The sequence below is a fragment of the Eleutherodactylus coqui genome, chromosome 1, assembly GCF_035609145.1.
Source record: "Eleutherodactylus coqui strain aEleCoq1 chromosome 1, aEleCoq1.hap1, whole genome shotgun sequence".
Taxonomy (NCBI): Eukaryota; Metazoa; Chordata; class Amphibia; order Anura; family Eleutherodactylidae; genus Eleutherodactylus; species Eleutherodactylus coqui.
This window is the reverse complement of record NC_089837.1, coordinates 344747370-344765972: the sequence shown is the minus strand read 5'-3', so window position 1 is coordinate 344765972 and position 18603 is coordinate 344747370. Positions and strand designations below refer to the sequence as shown.

Below are 18603 nucleotides of genomic sequence, written 5' to 3'. Positions count from 1 at the left end.
ACATGTGAACACTTTCATTGGAAAGCATTGATTCTAGTAGGGCCACTTTTTAAACGCGCCTACTAATGCGTTAAAAAAAAATCGCTCGTCTGAGGGCATTGTCACACATAGTGTGTTTAGGGAAAAAATGCCATGCTTAGGGCTCAGTCACACGGGCGCATCGGCACCCGTACACAGGCGCTGATGCGCCCGTGTGACTGAGCCCTCACTGCAGGAGGAAGACGGCCGTACCTGAAGACGGACGTCTCTCTGCAGCGCTGAAGAAAGAACACATGACCGGCAATGAAGCCGGTCACATGTTCTTTCTTCGGGCGCTGCAGAGAGACGTCCGTCTTGAGGTACGGCTGTCTCCTTCCTGCAGTAACAGAGGCGCCAATGCGCCCGTGTGACTGAGCCCTTATTGTGGTGTTTTCCCAATTTATTTAGCTGTGTTTTTGTCTTTTTCTCAGAAAAAAATGCATAGAGAGATGGTAGAAGGGCGTAATGAAGTGCAAAGAGTGTGGTTTTATTTTGTGTGTTTTTCTGCACTTTTTGTGGGCCTTTTTTTTTCAGACCGAAGGTGTTCTTTTTTTTCAAAATACAGTTTGCTCTGGCTATAATGTTTTTTCCCCCAGCTGTTCCTTTCCCATAGACATCACTATAGGAAAAGAAAGATCCCAGAAAAGAACGTGTTAAAAAGGTTTGTACAAATGAGCTCATCCAAAAAACACTTGGAAAACAAAATGTGAAATTCATGGTGTTTTTTTACAACTCTCACCACCCCAGTATTTTACATATACATTTTTAAGCCAAAAACAGACGTGGGTTAAGAAAGGGACTTGTTCTTTGTATAGTGCCAACTTATTCCGCAGCGCTTCCAGGTAATTTTTTAAAATTATTTATTACCCTCCCAGCAAGCTGGGTGCTAATTTTACCAACCTCGGAAGGATGGAAGGCTGAGTCAACCTTGAACCGGCTACCTGAACCAAGTGGGGATTGAAAGCGCAACCTTCAGGTCGTGAGCAAGAGCTAAGAACTGCATTCTGCTGCCTTAGCACTCTGCGCCACACAAAACACAGAAGGGGTGTAAATCTTTCCATTATACTTTTCTCTGTGGGTTCCACTCCTGGTTTTGGCTTACAAATACTGATGCAAAATACTGACTAAATACTGCAGTGTGAATAAGGCAGCACATATAATGAATGAATGAAAAACAGTCAGAATTTACAACCTTGATGATAGGATAGATATTTGTATGTTTGGTGCTCGTGGCATTGGTATCTCCATGGTTACGGTGATAATAGAATGGATTTTCCTGGTATTGGTGGGAGCTTTCCAATTCCACGCACCATGTTTCAGCTACTGATTGGACGTATTGCAATCCATTGAGAAGAAAATCTGTAGCGCTGGAACTTAAAGGGTGCCGAGCCTCTTGTAATTGAACTAATGGGATGCTAACAAGTAGTAAATTCCCACTAGGGGTATGAGAGGCAGGTAGAAAAAAGGGAAATGCCTTATTCGTGCGGGCATGATACGGCTGGTATCAATGCTGCTAAGCTGTACCAAAAACAATGCTATGCATTTAAAAGAACATTATAAAGTTTAAGACTAGCATCAATTAAGTAGAGAAGACTACTTATGATACTGGTAAATAAAAGGGTGCCTATACTGCCCCATTGGATAGACTCACAGGATCATTAGCCGGCAGCTTCCTAAATAATGGTGGCCATTCATTTTATATGTGGTTGGTGAGTGAGCAGTGAAGATAGTAGCATAATCTATAGCACCTTAATTAAAGAATTGACTTTTAGAATAGTTCGTACCAGCATCACAATTTAGACTGGCATTGATCACTATATATTCATAGAGTATGGTACTTCAGATAGTGATTGCCAGAGGGGCAAATAGACCTGATATTCAGCGTTGGTAACAAAAGTAATTGCTGTTAAACTGAGTTCTATTAGTCCTGTTTACTATTTTAATGAATACTAAATAAAAGTTAATTTTTAGTCCCAACTTTTTCTCAGTGATTCAGCCTAAGGGTGGCTTCACATGAGCGTGTTTTTGTGCATAAGTGCGCACCCATGTACGTGCAAAAACACGCGTGAATGCAGGTCTTCAGTGGAGCTGCGACTGCTGTCGGCGGCTCCATTGAAGGCAGTGGTCTGCTGGCACCCCTGAATTGTTTCTCAGGGAAGGGTTTTACATATAAGCTCTTCCCCGAAAAAACAGAATTTTAGTGTAAAAAAAAAAAAATGCACGCATTGTCTTCAATGGAGCCGCTGCTTCTGCCGTCGGCTCCATTGAAGACAATGGTCTGCAGGCACCCCGTAATTGTTTTTCAGGGAAGGGCTTTAAATATAAGCCCTTCCATGAAAAACAACAATTTTAGTGTAAAAAAATAAAACATATCTATCCGCCCTGCCGCGGCTCCATTGAAAGCAATGCGTACATTCCCTATGGTGCACGCATGTCCTATCTTTGCAGGCACGCAACTGTAAAATACGGACATGTGAACACACCATAGGGAATGCATTGCTTGTAATAGATGCGTGTTTTTGTGAGTGCTAATACTCGCACAAAAACACGCTCGTCTGAAGCCACCCTTATTCAGAGACATACCTACTATTTTTGAATGTTTCAGTGAAGTCAAATGTATGTTTTTTATGTTTTACTGTTTTCAAAAAAATGTTAAACTATTTTAAGTTGCTTTCTGTTGCCATAGTCTGCGAGCCATAACTGTTTTAATTTTTCCATTGATGGGACTGTGTGTGGACTTATTTTTGCAAAGCGAGCTGTAGTTTATATGAGAATCACAATACAGTACACATGACTTCCTCATTACTTTTTATTTAATTTCTTTTAGTCACAAGGTGACTAAAAAATTCTGGCATTGCAATTTTTTTTCATGGAGCTCACTGTTTGTGCGATAAATATTGTGATATTTTAGCATTATAATTTAACAGATGCAGTGAGATCAATTATGTTATTATTAATGCTTTGATTTTTTTTTTCATTTTTAGGATTTCTTTTAATATTTAATTTCTTTTTATTTTAAACTATCTTTCCTTTTTTTTAGTCCCCCTAGGAAACTTGAACTAGCGATCATCAGCAATACTTTAGTACTACAGTCTTCTGTGCTTCTGTCAGCCTATTAAGCCATGCCAAAGAAAGGATTTACTTGGCTGAAATACATTGTATGTCTGTAAGCTTTTACTAGGTCCCAGGCTGCCAAGGCAACCCATCAGCACCATGTAATCATCTTGCACAAGCGCCCCGTTGGGTGCCAGATCAGCCAAACTTCGGCTAGCTGCTTAGATGCTGCGGTCACCATTGATTGATAAATTAGGCGCAATCCACTCCAACAATCTTTTTTAGACTGGCACATAAAATACCGGTTTTAATAAATGTAGACAATTTATTTCTAGAGTGATAGTAATATATAATAAACTATATTCTATTATTTAACTCTTCTTACGCCTTGTAACATAACAATAGCAGAATGTAGAATTCATACATAATCTAGCATAGCAAGGTGAAATAAACTTCATTTAAAACACTCACTTTAAAAATTGTTGTACCGGGTTCCCTTCCAGCCAAAGTATTGCTATCAACCATTTCTGCTATTTTTGGGTCTTCCACCTGCATGAAATCATTCACCAAATCCGTAACCTCCACAAGCCAATTTTGTCCCAGCATTGTGATAACCTGGTCAGTGCCTTCAGAAGAAGTGGTGTGGAACTGGGTAAAGACTTGTAGAGTGGCATGCTGATACTGAAGAGTGCAACCTCGGTTTAACTTTCTATCTTCTTCATCATCATCATCATCACTGTCACGTACTGACCTGCCAACAAAAGTCAATCATAAGAATATAAACCCTTGTAACAAAGCACTTAACAAACGATACAAATATAGTATTAAAGGTCTTTCAGATCAAACCAGTTCAACCTTAAATATGTAAAAGAGTATTGTTAAATTGAAATATCCAGCACTTATGTTATATATATATGCATACACTATCCTACCAAAAGTAATTGGACACCTGAGAAAGAGTCAGAGGTAGTACTTACTTATATATGTTACTACTTAGTGGAGCTTCCTTTGGCCTCAATCATATCAGATAATCTCTGTAGCATACTTTCTACTAACATCTGAAACATTTCAGTTGGTATTTCCCTCCATTCATACTAGAAATGTCTGGCGAGTTCTTTCAAAGAAGATGCTTTGGGCCATCTACAATGGTGCAAGGAGCCTTGTCATTGGACAGTTGAGTAATGAAAGAATGTTCTATGGAGTGATGAATCATACTACTCCATCCTCAAATCAGATGGACATAGCTGAGCTTGCAGAATTCCTGGGGAAGGCTCTTTCCTGAGTGTTGTGATAACAGTTAATTACGGTGGAGGGGGGACGTTTTACGTGGCATAGTCTCAGTTTGTTGGTTGTAATGGACAAGAACCATGAACATGGAGGTATACGCTGACATTCTAGACAATATTGTGCTGGCGATAATGTGACAATTCTCTGGGAATGGTTAGCAACACTTCCAACAAGACATTGTGCCTTGTCACAAATTCAGCACTGTTTTACATTGGTTTGAGGATATGGTTGTTCCATGATTGGACTGGCCTGTACAAAGTCCAACCTACACACTAATAAAGGTACTTGGGATGAACTGGAACATCAGGTAGGGAAATATGAACAGCCTCCATCTTCTTTGGGAGAACTTGCCAAACAGTTGCAGGATGAATAGAAAGAAATACCAGCTGAAGTGTATTAAGAAAATGTGAGAGTAACAAATGTCATTAGAGCCAAAGAAGCCCCACTGAGTATTAACCCTTTGCAATCCAAGTTTGGATTCAGGGTTTCCTAGGGGGCTTTCCTCTAACTGTTGTGAGGGTTATGAACATATTAATTTATATATGTATGTATCTTTGATATACGTTTCCGGAGGCTTTAGGCCTAAATTGTACACTCTATTCTGTGTCCCATGAAAAGCTCTGATAAATGCTTGTACATTTAGGTTAGTACTTAATTACATTAAGTAGAGGTGTAATCTTAAATGTCCATCATGTCTCCAAGATCTTGTTAATCTCGTTACAATGATCAAAGGATAATGGAATGCTTCGATCATTAACTGCTGTCTAGGGCATGTGATTAAAATGTAGATTGTGATAAAGAATCAAGGTACTAGACAGTCAGTCTACATTCCAACAAAAGAAGCCATGTTTATTGAGAAAACGCAATTATTCACCACCTTAGTACTTTGACCTCAGTATAACAGATTGAACTTTGTAACACTAGCCTTTGCACTGATACGCCTACTGATACGCCTACTGATACGCCTACTGATACTCCTTCTATTTTTTGTATAAGAAATGACAATGTACAGAAAAAACACAGATTGCTTCTAGACACAGGCCTGATCTCTGTGTTTCATTGCTTTCTCACGGCGGCCGCCATAACCACCTCTGATTTGGAGCCTCACAGCATATTGACGGAACATTGAATTCCACAACAGTAATTGGTGCCCGGAACGTGGGGCTTGAAGGAACAAGAGGACCACCTGCACCTCAAACCCCCCCGGACCCAGATGGGATAAGGAGCCACTCGGAACCACGGATTTACAAAAACTGCGCAGTAAGGTAAGGCTTTATCTTGCCACAATCTATCCGTGCTTCTTGGCTGCTCCTTTCCTGTCCGAGGGGTAAGAAGTGCATGCCTCTTATAAATGTTCAAGCTTTTTAAGAATTCATATGGTGGGCTGAATATGCTGTGCAGGTGTTCTTTAACTGTTATTGTCTTTATTTGTTACTTTGCATGGTCAGTGTACAGAATATGAAACCCTCTTGCCGATCTCTGGAAGGCATGGTATAAATTGTACCAGGGAAGCCTAAAATTTTCAGGGGATAAAATCCCTGATGGGAGCCTCTTATAGGTATAAGAGAAGTAGTTGAGACGGGGGAAAAATAAGCAGGGTTGGGAGGTACCGACACTTACAGACAAGTGAGGAAGTACTGACACTTAAAAAAAAGTAGTAACTGACATTCAAATGTTTTTGTCTTTATGTGTGCCTGTTTATGCACAAGTGAGTGATTGATGAGTTGACCTGATCGACGGAACCTGACCTCCGGGATGCAAATATAAATCTCTGTGTCCCGTGTTAACAGGAACCTGATCAGTGACGCTGAAAGGAGTCCCTAACAAGGCCACGATTCTGGACAGGGCCCCCTGCAGTTCCGTTTGTATATTTCAACGGTCAGGGGATTGTTTTATGTGTGTGAAAGGATAAAATAATAAGCCTCTTGGTGTACATAAACCGCCAGCCATGGGCAATACTGCTGGTAAAGAGGATAAGGTATGGAAGACAGCTAAAGAAATTGTACAAGAAAGAGAAGGCAGAGCTGCAGTTGGTAGAGGATGTGATAAATTGTTTAAGCACATAGGATATAAAGGGACAGGAGTATTAGATCTCCAGCAGTGGGAAAGGTTTACAGACAGTCATGCTTGCGTGGCAAAAGATAATGGATTACAGGAAATGTTGAATAGTTGGAAAAAGGCAAGTAGAGATATAGAAGATGCAGGATATCAGAGAAAAGAATTCAAAGGACAGATATATTATGCTCCCCCATTGCCAGGTCAGTTCCCTCTTCCACCTCCACCCCCTCCTTCATCTCAATTCCAACAGTCTCCCCCACCCTATGCCAAGCCATCCACTCCAAGGTCAAACACTGGACAGGAGGGATGGACCTGCTGGCATTGTGGACAACAAAACCCGGATTGGAGAGAGAGCTGCCCTGCTTGCGGAGCTCCTCGGCACAAACCGGTTATGCCTATGCTCACTAGATCCAAGGCTAGTGAGTGGAAGCATGGAGAAGAGGACAAGGAGGGGATGCAGGGAGCGGAGAGTGGTATAGGAGCTGATGTAACACAGGGGGAAGGCAGAAGGAGCCAATATGATATGACCTCACAAAAAGTTAAATATAGACCATGGACACCTCAAGAGCATATGTCACTTATACAGCAATTACCAGACCCCATGACCAGACCTATGCCTTTCTTTAGACAGATAGCACAAATACAAGACACATACTCTGCAACATCAGCTGATCTGGGTCCTTTGATTATGTTAAAAACAGGGGAGGCAGTGGGAACTATAATTTTAAATTATGTGAAAGACTATTGTGGCACAGATTGGGATAAAATTAAACATAGAGAATTAAAAAGTGGTAAGATATTTTTAATTGGTCTAGAACGTTGGGCAAAAGAAAAATTAAAAGAATCCTCCCTGTCTCTTTCTAATGTCACACAAGAGAAGGATGAAAGTGTAGAGCAATTTTATGCCCGCCTTCAACAACGTTGGTCAGATCTGGGGTATAGGGGCATACAAGAATTGCGTGACCATGTACTTAGCATGGCCTTTGTAGAGGGGTTGCGAGAACCCTTGAGGTCTAAACTCATGGATAACAAGCCTGAGTGGAGACAATATGAAGCAGCAGGCCTGGTGCAAGCAGCCAAGGGCATTGAACTAAATTTAAAAAATCAAAAAAGGACATAGCTCTGTTATGATAGCACAATACAGCACAGGAGAGAACAAAATAAAACGGGGCACCCATCCCAAACATAACCTTAAGTGCCATTTCTGTGGTAAGCCTGGGCACTTTAAACGGGAGTGTAGAAAATTCCTCCAGCAGAGGGGTAGTGAACAACCCACAAAAGCACGAGTTGCCAAGGGAGAAATAGAAAACCAAGATTGAATAGTCGGCGACCCTCTGCCCTTCTTCCCCATGAGCAATGTAAAAGAGGGTGTGGCCATTTTTCTTAAAGGGGAAGTACTCAATAAGGAAATTCCTTTCCTTGTTGATACAGGGGCAGCAACCTCAGTCATCCAAAGCCACCTAATTCCTCCAGCATACCGGCAAAATACAGCTCAAACTGTTGTAGGTCTTGAAGGAGTTCCTAAGAAACTTCAGGAAACAGGCAAACCATGGACTGAGTGCCTCCCATTGGCCCTTTTCTCAGTCAGATATGTGCCTAACAGAAAAACAGGATTATCACCATATGAAATCTTGTTTGGGTGTGCACCCAGGTTGGGTCTGTACTTTCCACAGGTACTGCAGGCCCAGTATGGTACTCTAACTGACTATGTTATGTCCTTAAATGCACGCCTAAAGGCAACACACAATCAAGTGTTTTCTTCAATTCCAGATCCAAATTCTCTTGAAGGAACGCATGATCTGCAGCCTGGAGATTGGGTAGTGACAAAGAGACACGTGAGGAGGACATTGGAACCAAGGTTTGACGGCCCGTATCAAGTGCTGCTCACAACCAGTACTGCCGTCAAACTAGAGGTGTTTGCAACTTATGGACATTCTGTGGGATACGGAGACAAGCAAATTATCTGGAATCGCTCCCTCTACGATATCGTTAAAACAGTCAAAAGAGTAAAAGAGCAACAACAGTGGGGATCCGGCGAAGAGGATAGAAAGACCGGCAGGGGTGGCTTAGCACCCTTGATAGTACCACAACAAAGGCTGTTTTCAAGATGGACTGTTTCAAATGGGGGATTGTGAGGGTTATGAACATATTAATTTATATATGTATGTATCTTTGATATACGTTTCCGGAGGCTTTAGGCCTAAATTGTACACTCTATTCTGTGTCCCATGAAAAGCTCTGATAAATGCTTGTACATTTAGGTTAGTACTTAATTACATTAAGTAGAGGTGTAATCTTAAATGTCCATCATGTCTCCAAGATCTTGTTAATCTCGTTACAATGATCAAAGGATAATGGAATGCTTCGATCATTAACTGCTGTCTAGGGCATGTGATTAAAATGTAGATTGTGATAAAGAATCAAGGTACTAGACAGTCAGTCTACATTCCAACAAAAGAAGCCATGTTTATTGAGAAAACGCAATTATTCACCACCTTAGTACTTTGACCTCAGTATAACAGATTGAACTTTGTAACACTAGCCTTTGCACTGATACGCCTACTGATACGCCTACTGATACGCCTACTGATACGCCTACTGATACTCCTATTTTTTGTATAAGAAATGACAATGTACAGAAAAAACACAGATTGCTTCTAGACACAGGCCTGATCTCTGTGTTTCATTGCTTTCTCACGGCGGCCGCCATAACCACCTCTGATTTGGAGCCTCACAGCATATTGACGGAACATTGAATTCCACAACACTGTCATTATACAATGGCGCCATCTGCTGGCTAGAGCCAGTACTGCGGTATGTGACATGCTGAAAGGCCTCTGACAACAGAGCGTCCAGTAATATACAGTAAGAATACCCTGCCGGATGTCTTCCGACATCAGAGCTGTACAGCCTTCAATCAGAATGTCTTTAGACGTCAGACAGTGGGTTGGAAAAGGTTAACATATGGAAATAAATACTACTTTTGATTCTTACTCAGCTGTTCAGTTACCGTTGATAGGATAGGGTATGGTATATGAGAAAACTCCCCTGCCCCCTATTTTAATAACCATTATTCATGTTTTTTTTCTTTCCAAATTCACCTTTTTGTATATTTAAATTACTGCTGAAAATATAAAAATATTGTTCAAAAAAATGATCAGAGTTGTATAATTTATACCGACCAACCATACTTCTGATGTACTAAATTCCAGGGGTATAATTAAGTAAGTTACCTTGAAGGTGATGTCTGATATTGTCTAAATAGAAATATGGACAATTATGGAGTTCCCCTCAATAATCTAGAGCAGAAAGAGGCCCCTCTGCAGGGGTTAAAGAAACTAGATTTGCAGTGAAAACCCTTAAAATGTATTTAGTTTTACCAATCATTTAATTCTAGTAATTCATAAAATATATCATGAGCGTATATTTATGTAACGTCAAAGTATATTGTCAGAAAATATTTCCTGAAAGACTAGTATTTACTTGGAACAAACATCCAGTAGATGTGATCGGAAAACAATAAATGAATTCAAGCATGTCTGGGATAAGTATACATCTGTCCAAAGAGAGGAATATCAAGGAAAGGTCACACTAAATGGACAATGTAGTCTTTTTCTACCACCATTTTATATGTTTCTATTGTCCCAATCAATTAAGATAATTTTCACTGTCATGTCACTACAGGAAAAATTAAAGGGGTTGTCCAGCTGTAAACTATTGATGGTCTATTAGCAGGATAGGTCATCAATAGTAGATTGAGAGGGGTTTGTTGCTAAGGACCCTTGCCACTTAGCTGTTCACTGGGCTTATTTGCTTGTGCAGTGAGCTGATTTCTGCAGTAAGCAGACAGCTCCATTCTCTTGGTATTGAAAGCCTAGTTTACATTGAAGCAAATGGGAACTTGGCATGCAATACAAAGTTTGACCACTGCATTGAGAATGGAGCTGTCTGCTTCCTGGAGAAACCAGCAAATTGTATGAACATACTGACCCACTAAAACAGCTGACTGGCAGGGTTACTGAGTGGCGGCCGGTTGGTGATCTGTTACTGATGGACTATCATGCTGATACGTCATCAGTGGTTTATAACTGGACCACCCCTTTGAAGAGCCACTCCAGCAAAACATTTTTCAATCCCTGCATTCATCACCTGATTGCCTGTCACACTCTTGATGCCTCCTACGTATGCTTCAGTCACTTCAATGCAGTGCAGCTGCTTGTCTGATGCTTTTCAGGCACTATCTTGGTTTTGAGATTTCTGCATTTACTTTCACTATTCTGTGCTACATTTCATGAACAGCTAGACACTGTACCATTTCTTTTGGAGAAAAAACACAGCCTTTACATTCTGTATTAACCTAAATAAGCTACAGACAATAAGTATACAGTCAGGAGGATGAGCTGTGATCTCCTCTATTATAACTGTATGACAGGAGCTGTGTGATCAGCATCACTAACTGTGATAGGAGTTTCTGTGTTCTCCACTGTAGAGCTTGTTTATTTGGTAGGGTCTGTGTATTTTCATTAGTCATGTTGTCTGATTAACTGACTATGTTGAGAATATATAAACCCAAGTAAATCTGATGCGGTATTTGTGGTATTACAATTACTGTTAATAGTTTGACTGTGACTCTTCCCGTTCTCACTGTTTGTAGGAGAATTTAATGTGGCATGTTTGTCAATAATGCATCAAACTGAACCAAGGGGAGAAAAATGGTATAAAATTATAAGCCCACTCTCCAACGTTTTTTACCGTGATTAGCGCAGCGTCTCGAGAGCCATGCGAATCGCGGTACAATACTCCCATTGATTTCTATGGGGCTTCACAGACCTGTACTCGAACACGGCGGTTCTAAAGCTGTGGTTTTCGAGTGCTGTCTGTTCTATTTTTGCATGTTTTTTTTCTTTTTACCACACCTCATCACTTATCACAATGATCAGGTGCATTAAAAAGCGCTGTCAAATGCTGTGACGTGTTCAAAAACGCTGCTCAAAATTTTGGTAAAAAAGCCTGCGATTTTGGGCATCATTTTTGAACACATTTGTGAGTAGCCTAAAAGACCCCTAACTCACCTGCTGCAGCAATGCCCTTCCTGCAGCAATAACATTCCTAATTACCCACGTGACCTCTGAGGCCTTTAATTGATTGCAGTGATTTGGGCAGCTGGGGCTATCATCGTCCAGCATAGCCTGCCAGCACCAGAGCAGTGGTGCTGTAATGGTGGAGGTTTAATCAAGTGAGTAATGGGTTATCTATTATTTTAAGTTGTTTTCTCTGCCTTGGCCCAATTTTTTAATTATGACAGAAAACCCCTTTAAATCAGTAGATTTTTTTGTCAATTTCTGGTGTTACAATTACTGTGTATAGTTGTGTAATATAGCACTGAGGTCTTCAATAGAGATGAGCGAGTATACTCATTAAAGGCAATTGCTTGAGCGAGCATTGCCTTTAGCGAGTACCTGTCCGCTCGAGACTGAAGGTTCGGGTGCCGACGTGGGGGAGCGGTGAGTAGCGGCAGTCAGTAGGAGGGAGCGGGGGGGAGAGAGGGAGAGAAAGATCTCCCCTCCGTTCCTCCCCGCTCTCCCCCGCAGCTCCCTGCCCGCCGCCGGACCCCGAACCTTCAGTTTCGAGAGGGCAGGTACTCGCTAAAGGCAATGCTCGCTCGAGCAATTGCCTTTAGCGAGTATACTCGCTCATCTCTAGTCTTTAACATAATAGTAATCAGTTGTTTATTTTTCTAAAAAAAACTTTATAGGGAATCGCCAATAAATAGAATAGACACGCTATGGCCAGACACTATCCCTAAGGCCTGATTCACTCAAGCGTTTTTACGCAGCTAATTTAGTGGCGATAAAAAAATGTCCGATGCATTGGTTTCCAATGTATTTATTCAAATGGGGGAATTTTAGCCATGTAAAAACGTCACGCCAGAAATAATAGGACATCGGTGACCAGAAACAGCGACTGATTTTATTTACAGATGGAAAAGATAGGTCTTGCCCTATATTTTGGCTGATATGCGCTGGCGGCTCCCATAGGCTCCTATGGGAGCTGCAAAAAAAGAAAAGAGGGGGGCGACTTTAACTACGCTGGGAAAGATTATGGCTTGCTCTAGTATACCTTTATAAGCCATGTTATTGATTTATGCCTACCGAGGGCTTATATACGCAGCGACCGCGTGTTTGAATGGACAAGAAAACACAAATTGTAGCCGCGACTTGATCGGGGTTTTGTCCCGTTTTGTCCCAAACACTCATGTGAAAGAGGCCGGAGGGCCATTTTAGATTGAACGATTGCATAGTACAATAAATTTTTTTTAAATTTCCATAACCGAAAGTAAGATATGTTTCTGTAAAATTAAAACCTGCTGATTACACGGGTAAACCTGAATAATAACAGCACGTCTCATTTTCAAGTTATTTAACCTCTTATTGCCCAAGCTTTTTTTTTTCATTTGAAAAACATCGTAGCTCCTTTATTTATCCATTGATGTCGCTGTATGAGGGCTTGTTTTTTGCAGGACGAGTTGTATTTTTTATTTAAATGTTCTAAGTGGAGTAAAATTAAGAAACAAATTTGAAATTCTGCCATCTTTAAAGTGAGTTTTTTTCTACGGCCCACAAACTGCAACAAAAATGACATGATATCTTTTTCATGTCATTTTATTTTTTTTTCAAAGACATTTAATTTTTTTTAAATTATTTTCTGTCACCATCTTGTGCAATAAGTTTTTTATTTTTCTGTCCACATAGTTATGCAAGGGCTCATTTCTTGGGGACGTCCTGTAGTTTGTGTACCATTTTGGAATACATATAACTTTTTGATTGCTTTTTACTGCAAGAATGACCAAAAAAGCGTATTTCTGGCGTTCTTTTTTTTCGGACTACGTTCACCGTGCGGGGTAAGTAATGCGTTACTTTGATAGATCATACTTTTATTGATGCAGCAATACCAAACATGTATTTTAGTTTTATGATTTTGAGTCTTTTATTTAGTCTAACCAACAACCTGTAAAAACCTAGTTCATTAATTAGAACTTACTGATGGATGATCCGCAGTGTTTCTGCCACGTGGAACCATACCCTATATGTTACATAAACCTACCCTTATATTGTTCAGCCAGCGCGTGACGTGTAACGGTGATTGCGAAATAGTTGCGCAATCACTTTTGTTCTTTTTATTAAGCAAAGTTAATGGCGAGCCTGCTGGATAAACTGTATAGGCATATTTCCAAAAAATAAAGTACAACAGCAATTGGATTACATTATTCCCCATAACTAAAAAAAACCCTTACATGGCAGAAAAAATGGATATCATATTTGAATTCAGCGCACTAAAGTTACTATAAGCCACCTATTTGCTTATCAGTTACAAAAATTGTGTTGCACAGTGAAATCATTCAAAAAAATCATTAAAACGAGTGAAAGTGAGTGATGTTCATTCAGTCTAAACGCACGCCAAAGATCGAATAACGAAGGATAACCGTTCCCTTTTTGTCCGTCGTTCATTTTTTGCAGGCCTAAAAATATTAAAAGTATTGTTGGCTTGTTCACTTGTCGCTCAGTTTAAGTAGCGCTCGTTCAGTCATTCTCATTCACTCATACAGTGAATGTGAACGACTAAATGACTGCCCATTTGAACGAGTCAACGATGTATCTGCCGGTATAAACAGGCTGCCCAGGTGAGCTCTGACATCATTCGCTCACTCAAACGATAAATCAGCTCGTCTAAACGGTCTCTAAGAAAATCTGTGTGTTTCTTGAAATTAACAATACATGAGATTTCTGCGCTGTGCTTTGGCTCTTATACTTGCCACTTTGCATTTCTTTTATTTCAAATGTCTGTAAAAAATGGAATATGATTGGTGTAGTAAACAAAGAGATGAAAAAGACGTTGTAGGAAACAAAAGTCAGTGCTTAGCATATGTTGCCGAAATGCCAAAATGGGTTTTAGTAGACTAACAGGAGAAAAATAACAAGAGGCACAGGAGGAATACAATCAAGTCTAGGAATGCAGATAAACATAATGGAAGCATCAAAGTAGTAGAAAGTCCTGTGCCTGCGTATACAAGAGGGAAATAGATAAAATAGCCCAAGTAAGCAAGGTAATTCACATCTGCCAGCCCAAACAAAGCCATTTGCAGCTACTCTATATTTTCTATTTTTATTTACAATCAACGGTTAGTGCATTAGTGCTGCCGGACCAATTAGGAGATATTACATTAAAGTGTTTTGATTTCCCTTGAAACAAATTAACCAAATGCTTTGCAGGATTTCATTTGTTAGCAGTTTCCAGTGGTCTGCAATGCTTTCATAGTGGTATTTGAGGAAAACAAAGAACATTAGATTATTTCCTCTCTCTGGAAAGTCATGAACAATTGACAATAATATGATGGTGATTATTATTCTAATTAATAGAATTTAACAGCAAATTGCAGACTACTGGCCACACCCCAACTACAGTAAAGGAAACTGCTGCAATATCAACACTTTTTGTTACAGTCATTTCATATCGGAGTCATCCAATCTCTATTGTTTTGTGCTATTAAATTAAAATACGGAACAAGAAATGCATAATGTATGATTTACTACAACTTCTGCTGAAGACCGGTCCTTTCTCTAGACCAGATTTTATAAGATACATTTTCAGTTCCATCGTATTTTATATATATACCGGCCATTTACTTTGAGAATCATCTCTCTCTAAATTAATTTTTCAATGCAATTTAGGGTGGTCATCGAAAAGAGATTCTGCTAAATGTCATCTTACAAGATAATTATGAATATGACAATAGATCGGGAAAACTGATTGCTGATTGTGGATGATAATAATGGTTGTAATAAGGTATATGACTTGCACTAGTAATTTATCACATTACAGTGTTCATTACTATAGATGGGTCTCAATCTGATAATCAATAAAAATTACTGTCCATATGTGTCAAGAATAAGTAGACTTGTCGGTGCAACTGAAGATGATTAATTTTGGAGCTAAACACAGAGTTAGAGCAGAAGACAGATTAGTTGGATACACATGATCAAACATTAGAGGCTAGAATGGACAACAACAAGAAACTGTGACAAGGTATCTCCTGAATCGCCCAAACTGGACTTGCCACTTAAGAGGAGTACTTGCCCTGAGAAGGACAACCCTAAAGCAGAGGAAAAGCTAAGTCCAGGTCTGAGATGAACAAGCAACACTAACCATGGAATGCCAAGCCATAGAGTGCTAGGCACGAAATACAGGGAAACAGAGTAATACATTTCTGAATACTGAACCATTGAGCACAGGACCAATAACCAGAGGTCCACAGAATGCTAGCGAGAAAACGAGACATATAACTGGAATTTTCTGCACAAATGAGCCAGTTAAAATACCCTCACAGTGAAACTGATAGGCTGACTGGACTGACAAACAGTCCGGCCAATCGATCAGTGCTGGAATCAAAGGGAGATGTTAATCTATCAGTATCCAATGCTAAATTACACTGTGAATGTGGGGTTGATGTTGAGACATCATCCCAAACCAGCCCCAGTAATCTACAACACTGTTGGCTCTGTGACAGTAACATGCTCCGAGGAGGGGCTTCAGGACACTTGTGACCAGGCTTTAAAGGATTCTATTCACGAAACCTCTCAACCAGATAATTGGCATTGACATCTGCTGCCGGAGCCCACGTTCTCTCCTCTGCTCCATAACCCCACCAATGCACTAAATATTTTAAAGAACTCCAAACTCAAAGGGAGTCTAAAATTCTTTGAATCTCAAATTGCAATTCACCATCAAGCATAAGTGGTGGAAGAAGAACTCTGTCATAGATCAGAGGGAGGTGTTCCTTGAGCAGGAAGTTATGAAAAACATCAGTGATTTTTAAAGACTAAAGGTTGAAGACTATAACTGCAGAAAAAGTACCTGCTGATTCAGCGGGACATGTATTTAGTGAGAACTCGCCAAAGACAAGAAAAATGCTTAATCCTCCTGTCTATCAGAAACAAAACAACGCAAGTACTATTCTAAACTTTGATTTACTCTTTCCATTTGGCTACTCAGCTGCTGATAGTAAGACAAGTGAATTTTAACCTATGCAATTAAACAATACTGTCAATAAACAGTTTGGCTAAGATCTTAGTTTTTGGAAGGAAAAACACAAAGGTGGCATTCTTCTAAAGTTGTCGACTACCACTCAGTTCCTTCAGAATTCAGTAGATCCCTAATGAAATCCATTGAGGTCTCTCTGGAAATGGCAATGGTAATAAATTCACAGCTAGAAGATTTGGGGAGAGTTTGACTGGGCACAAGTGCAAGATACTGATGAACAGCCACTCACACACCTACCACATATAGGGGGGGGGGGGGGGGAGTAGCTGATTATTATTATACTTTCACATAAAAGAAGCATACAGAAAGTGCCAAGTTCCAATCATATGTGTAGTGCACTATGCAGGCTTACAACTTATTAATTACACCACACGTGATTCAGCCTGGTGGGTTACCCTGAATCTCAAAGTACTCACACTGGACTGACACCCCAGGCCCATCAATCATCTAAAGCTAGAATGCTTACTGCCAAAAAAAGCAATAAATACTGATAAATATGAGGTATTAGTTAATATTTTGGCCTAAATACGTAAGCTTGCAACCCCACAACAAGGGTCCTCGTTATTTTGTGAGTCCTACACTAACATTTGCAAACATATTACTGCAAAGGAAAAAGTCAACTCTAATATCAAGGCCAGCGGCCATATTTACCTATACACTAATAAAAAGATATACAAAGGCAGGTACAAACACCACATCCCAGCAGAATGCAGAGGCAGATTACCATATGCAGGAGCAACGCCACTTGGCACCCTTTGTATGTCTTTGTAAGCAACTGAACGTTGAACGAAAATTCATTCGCTTATCGTTTCTCATTCAGTTTATACAGGCATAAAAACCTGCTGACAAGCAGAAGACTACCTGTTTAAATGACTGCCTGTTTACTCTAAATGGAGGCAGGTGGCTGCAAGAGATCTCTGGTGTGCTCAGCCTCTATTCACTAAGCGATTATTACTCCTGCATGAAAGCACAGGGGTGATCATCAATGGGTGACTGTCAAGTGCTTAAGCACCCAAAAGTCTTTCCGTGTAAAAGGAGCCTGTGTCTTAAAAGAATTCATTAAATGCAAATAATTATTTAAGTAAAACAATGAGAATGTACAATAGATACTTTACATAAAATGCTGACGGCTCCTCTAATTAGCAATATACAGCTACATTTAACTCCTTGCAACACAAACTTGTGTGTGTTGCATAACTATACTTCATCTCTGTTTGCCAGCACTTTATATTGTCATGTCAGTATACCTTGTGTACTCTATAAAGGCTCATTTACACGCAACAATTGTCCTTTGAATGAATTAATGACTCAACAACTTGTTTGCTTTCAAATGATAATCGTTTGAATTCCTCCACTATTTCCCTTGTTTGCAGGGTCATTTTGTAGTGTCTATACGAGTATGTAAAGATAAGTGGACTGTTGTTCAGTTCAGCGTGTGTATATGCGAAGAATCTCTAGGTAGGCAATTTTTAATTAGTGCAAAGGAAAAGCCATTGTCTACTGTGGCAGTATGTGGATTGAGTCATTTTGTTTTCCTAGGCAAACAATCACCCCTTACTTGAAGGACTGAACAACTGCTGTTTAAACCTAACGACAAGCAAACAAACTAATGACTATTTTTATGCAGGCTGAAACTCAGCGACCAACGACAAGTGAACGAATAGTGGCTTTGCGTTTACATGTAACGATTATCGCTCACTTTCGCTCATTTGAATGAATTTTGAGCAACAATCGTTGCGTGTAAATGAGCCTTAAGGGTGCCTTGACACCCCAATTATATTTTTTTGGCTGTACACTATGTTTTGTGTCCAGTAGAGATGAGCGAGCATACTTGCTAAGGACAATTACTAGATCGAGCATTGTCCTTAGCGAGTACCTGCCCGCTCGGAAGAAAAGATTCGACTGCTGGCGCGGGTGACAGGTGAGTTGCGGCAGTGAGCAGGGGGGAGCGGGGGGAGAGAGGGAGATCTCCCCTCCGTTCCTCCCCGCTTTCCCTCCCCGCCGGCAGCCGAACCTTTTCTTCCGAGTGGGCAGGTACTCGCTAAGGATAATGCTCGATCGAGTAATTGTCCTTAGCGAGTATGCTCG

At 40.3% G+C, this 18603-nt stretch overlaps 1 protein-coding gene across 1 annotated transcript in view; it reads right to left on the bottom strand.

The window, feature by feature from the left end:
• The window catches only part of TMEM132E (transmembrane protein 132E), a 457158-nt gene that overhangs the window by 8171 nt on the left and 430384 nt on the right, over positions 1–18603 (bottom strand). Inside the window, exon 7 of the mRNA XM_066576251.1 lies at positions 3544–3823. Within this exon, the coding sequence (XP_066432348.1) occupies positions 3544–3823 (280 nt within the window). The remainder of the gene's footprint in view (positions 1–3543; positions 3824–18603) is intronic.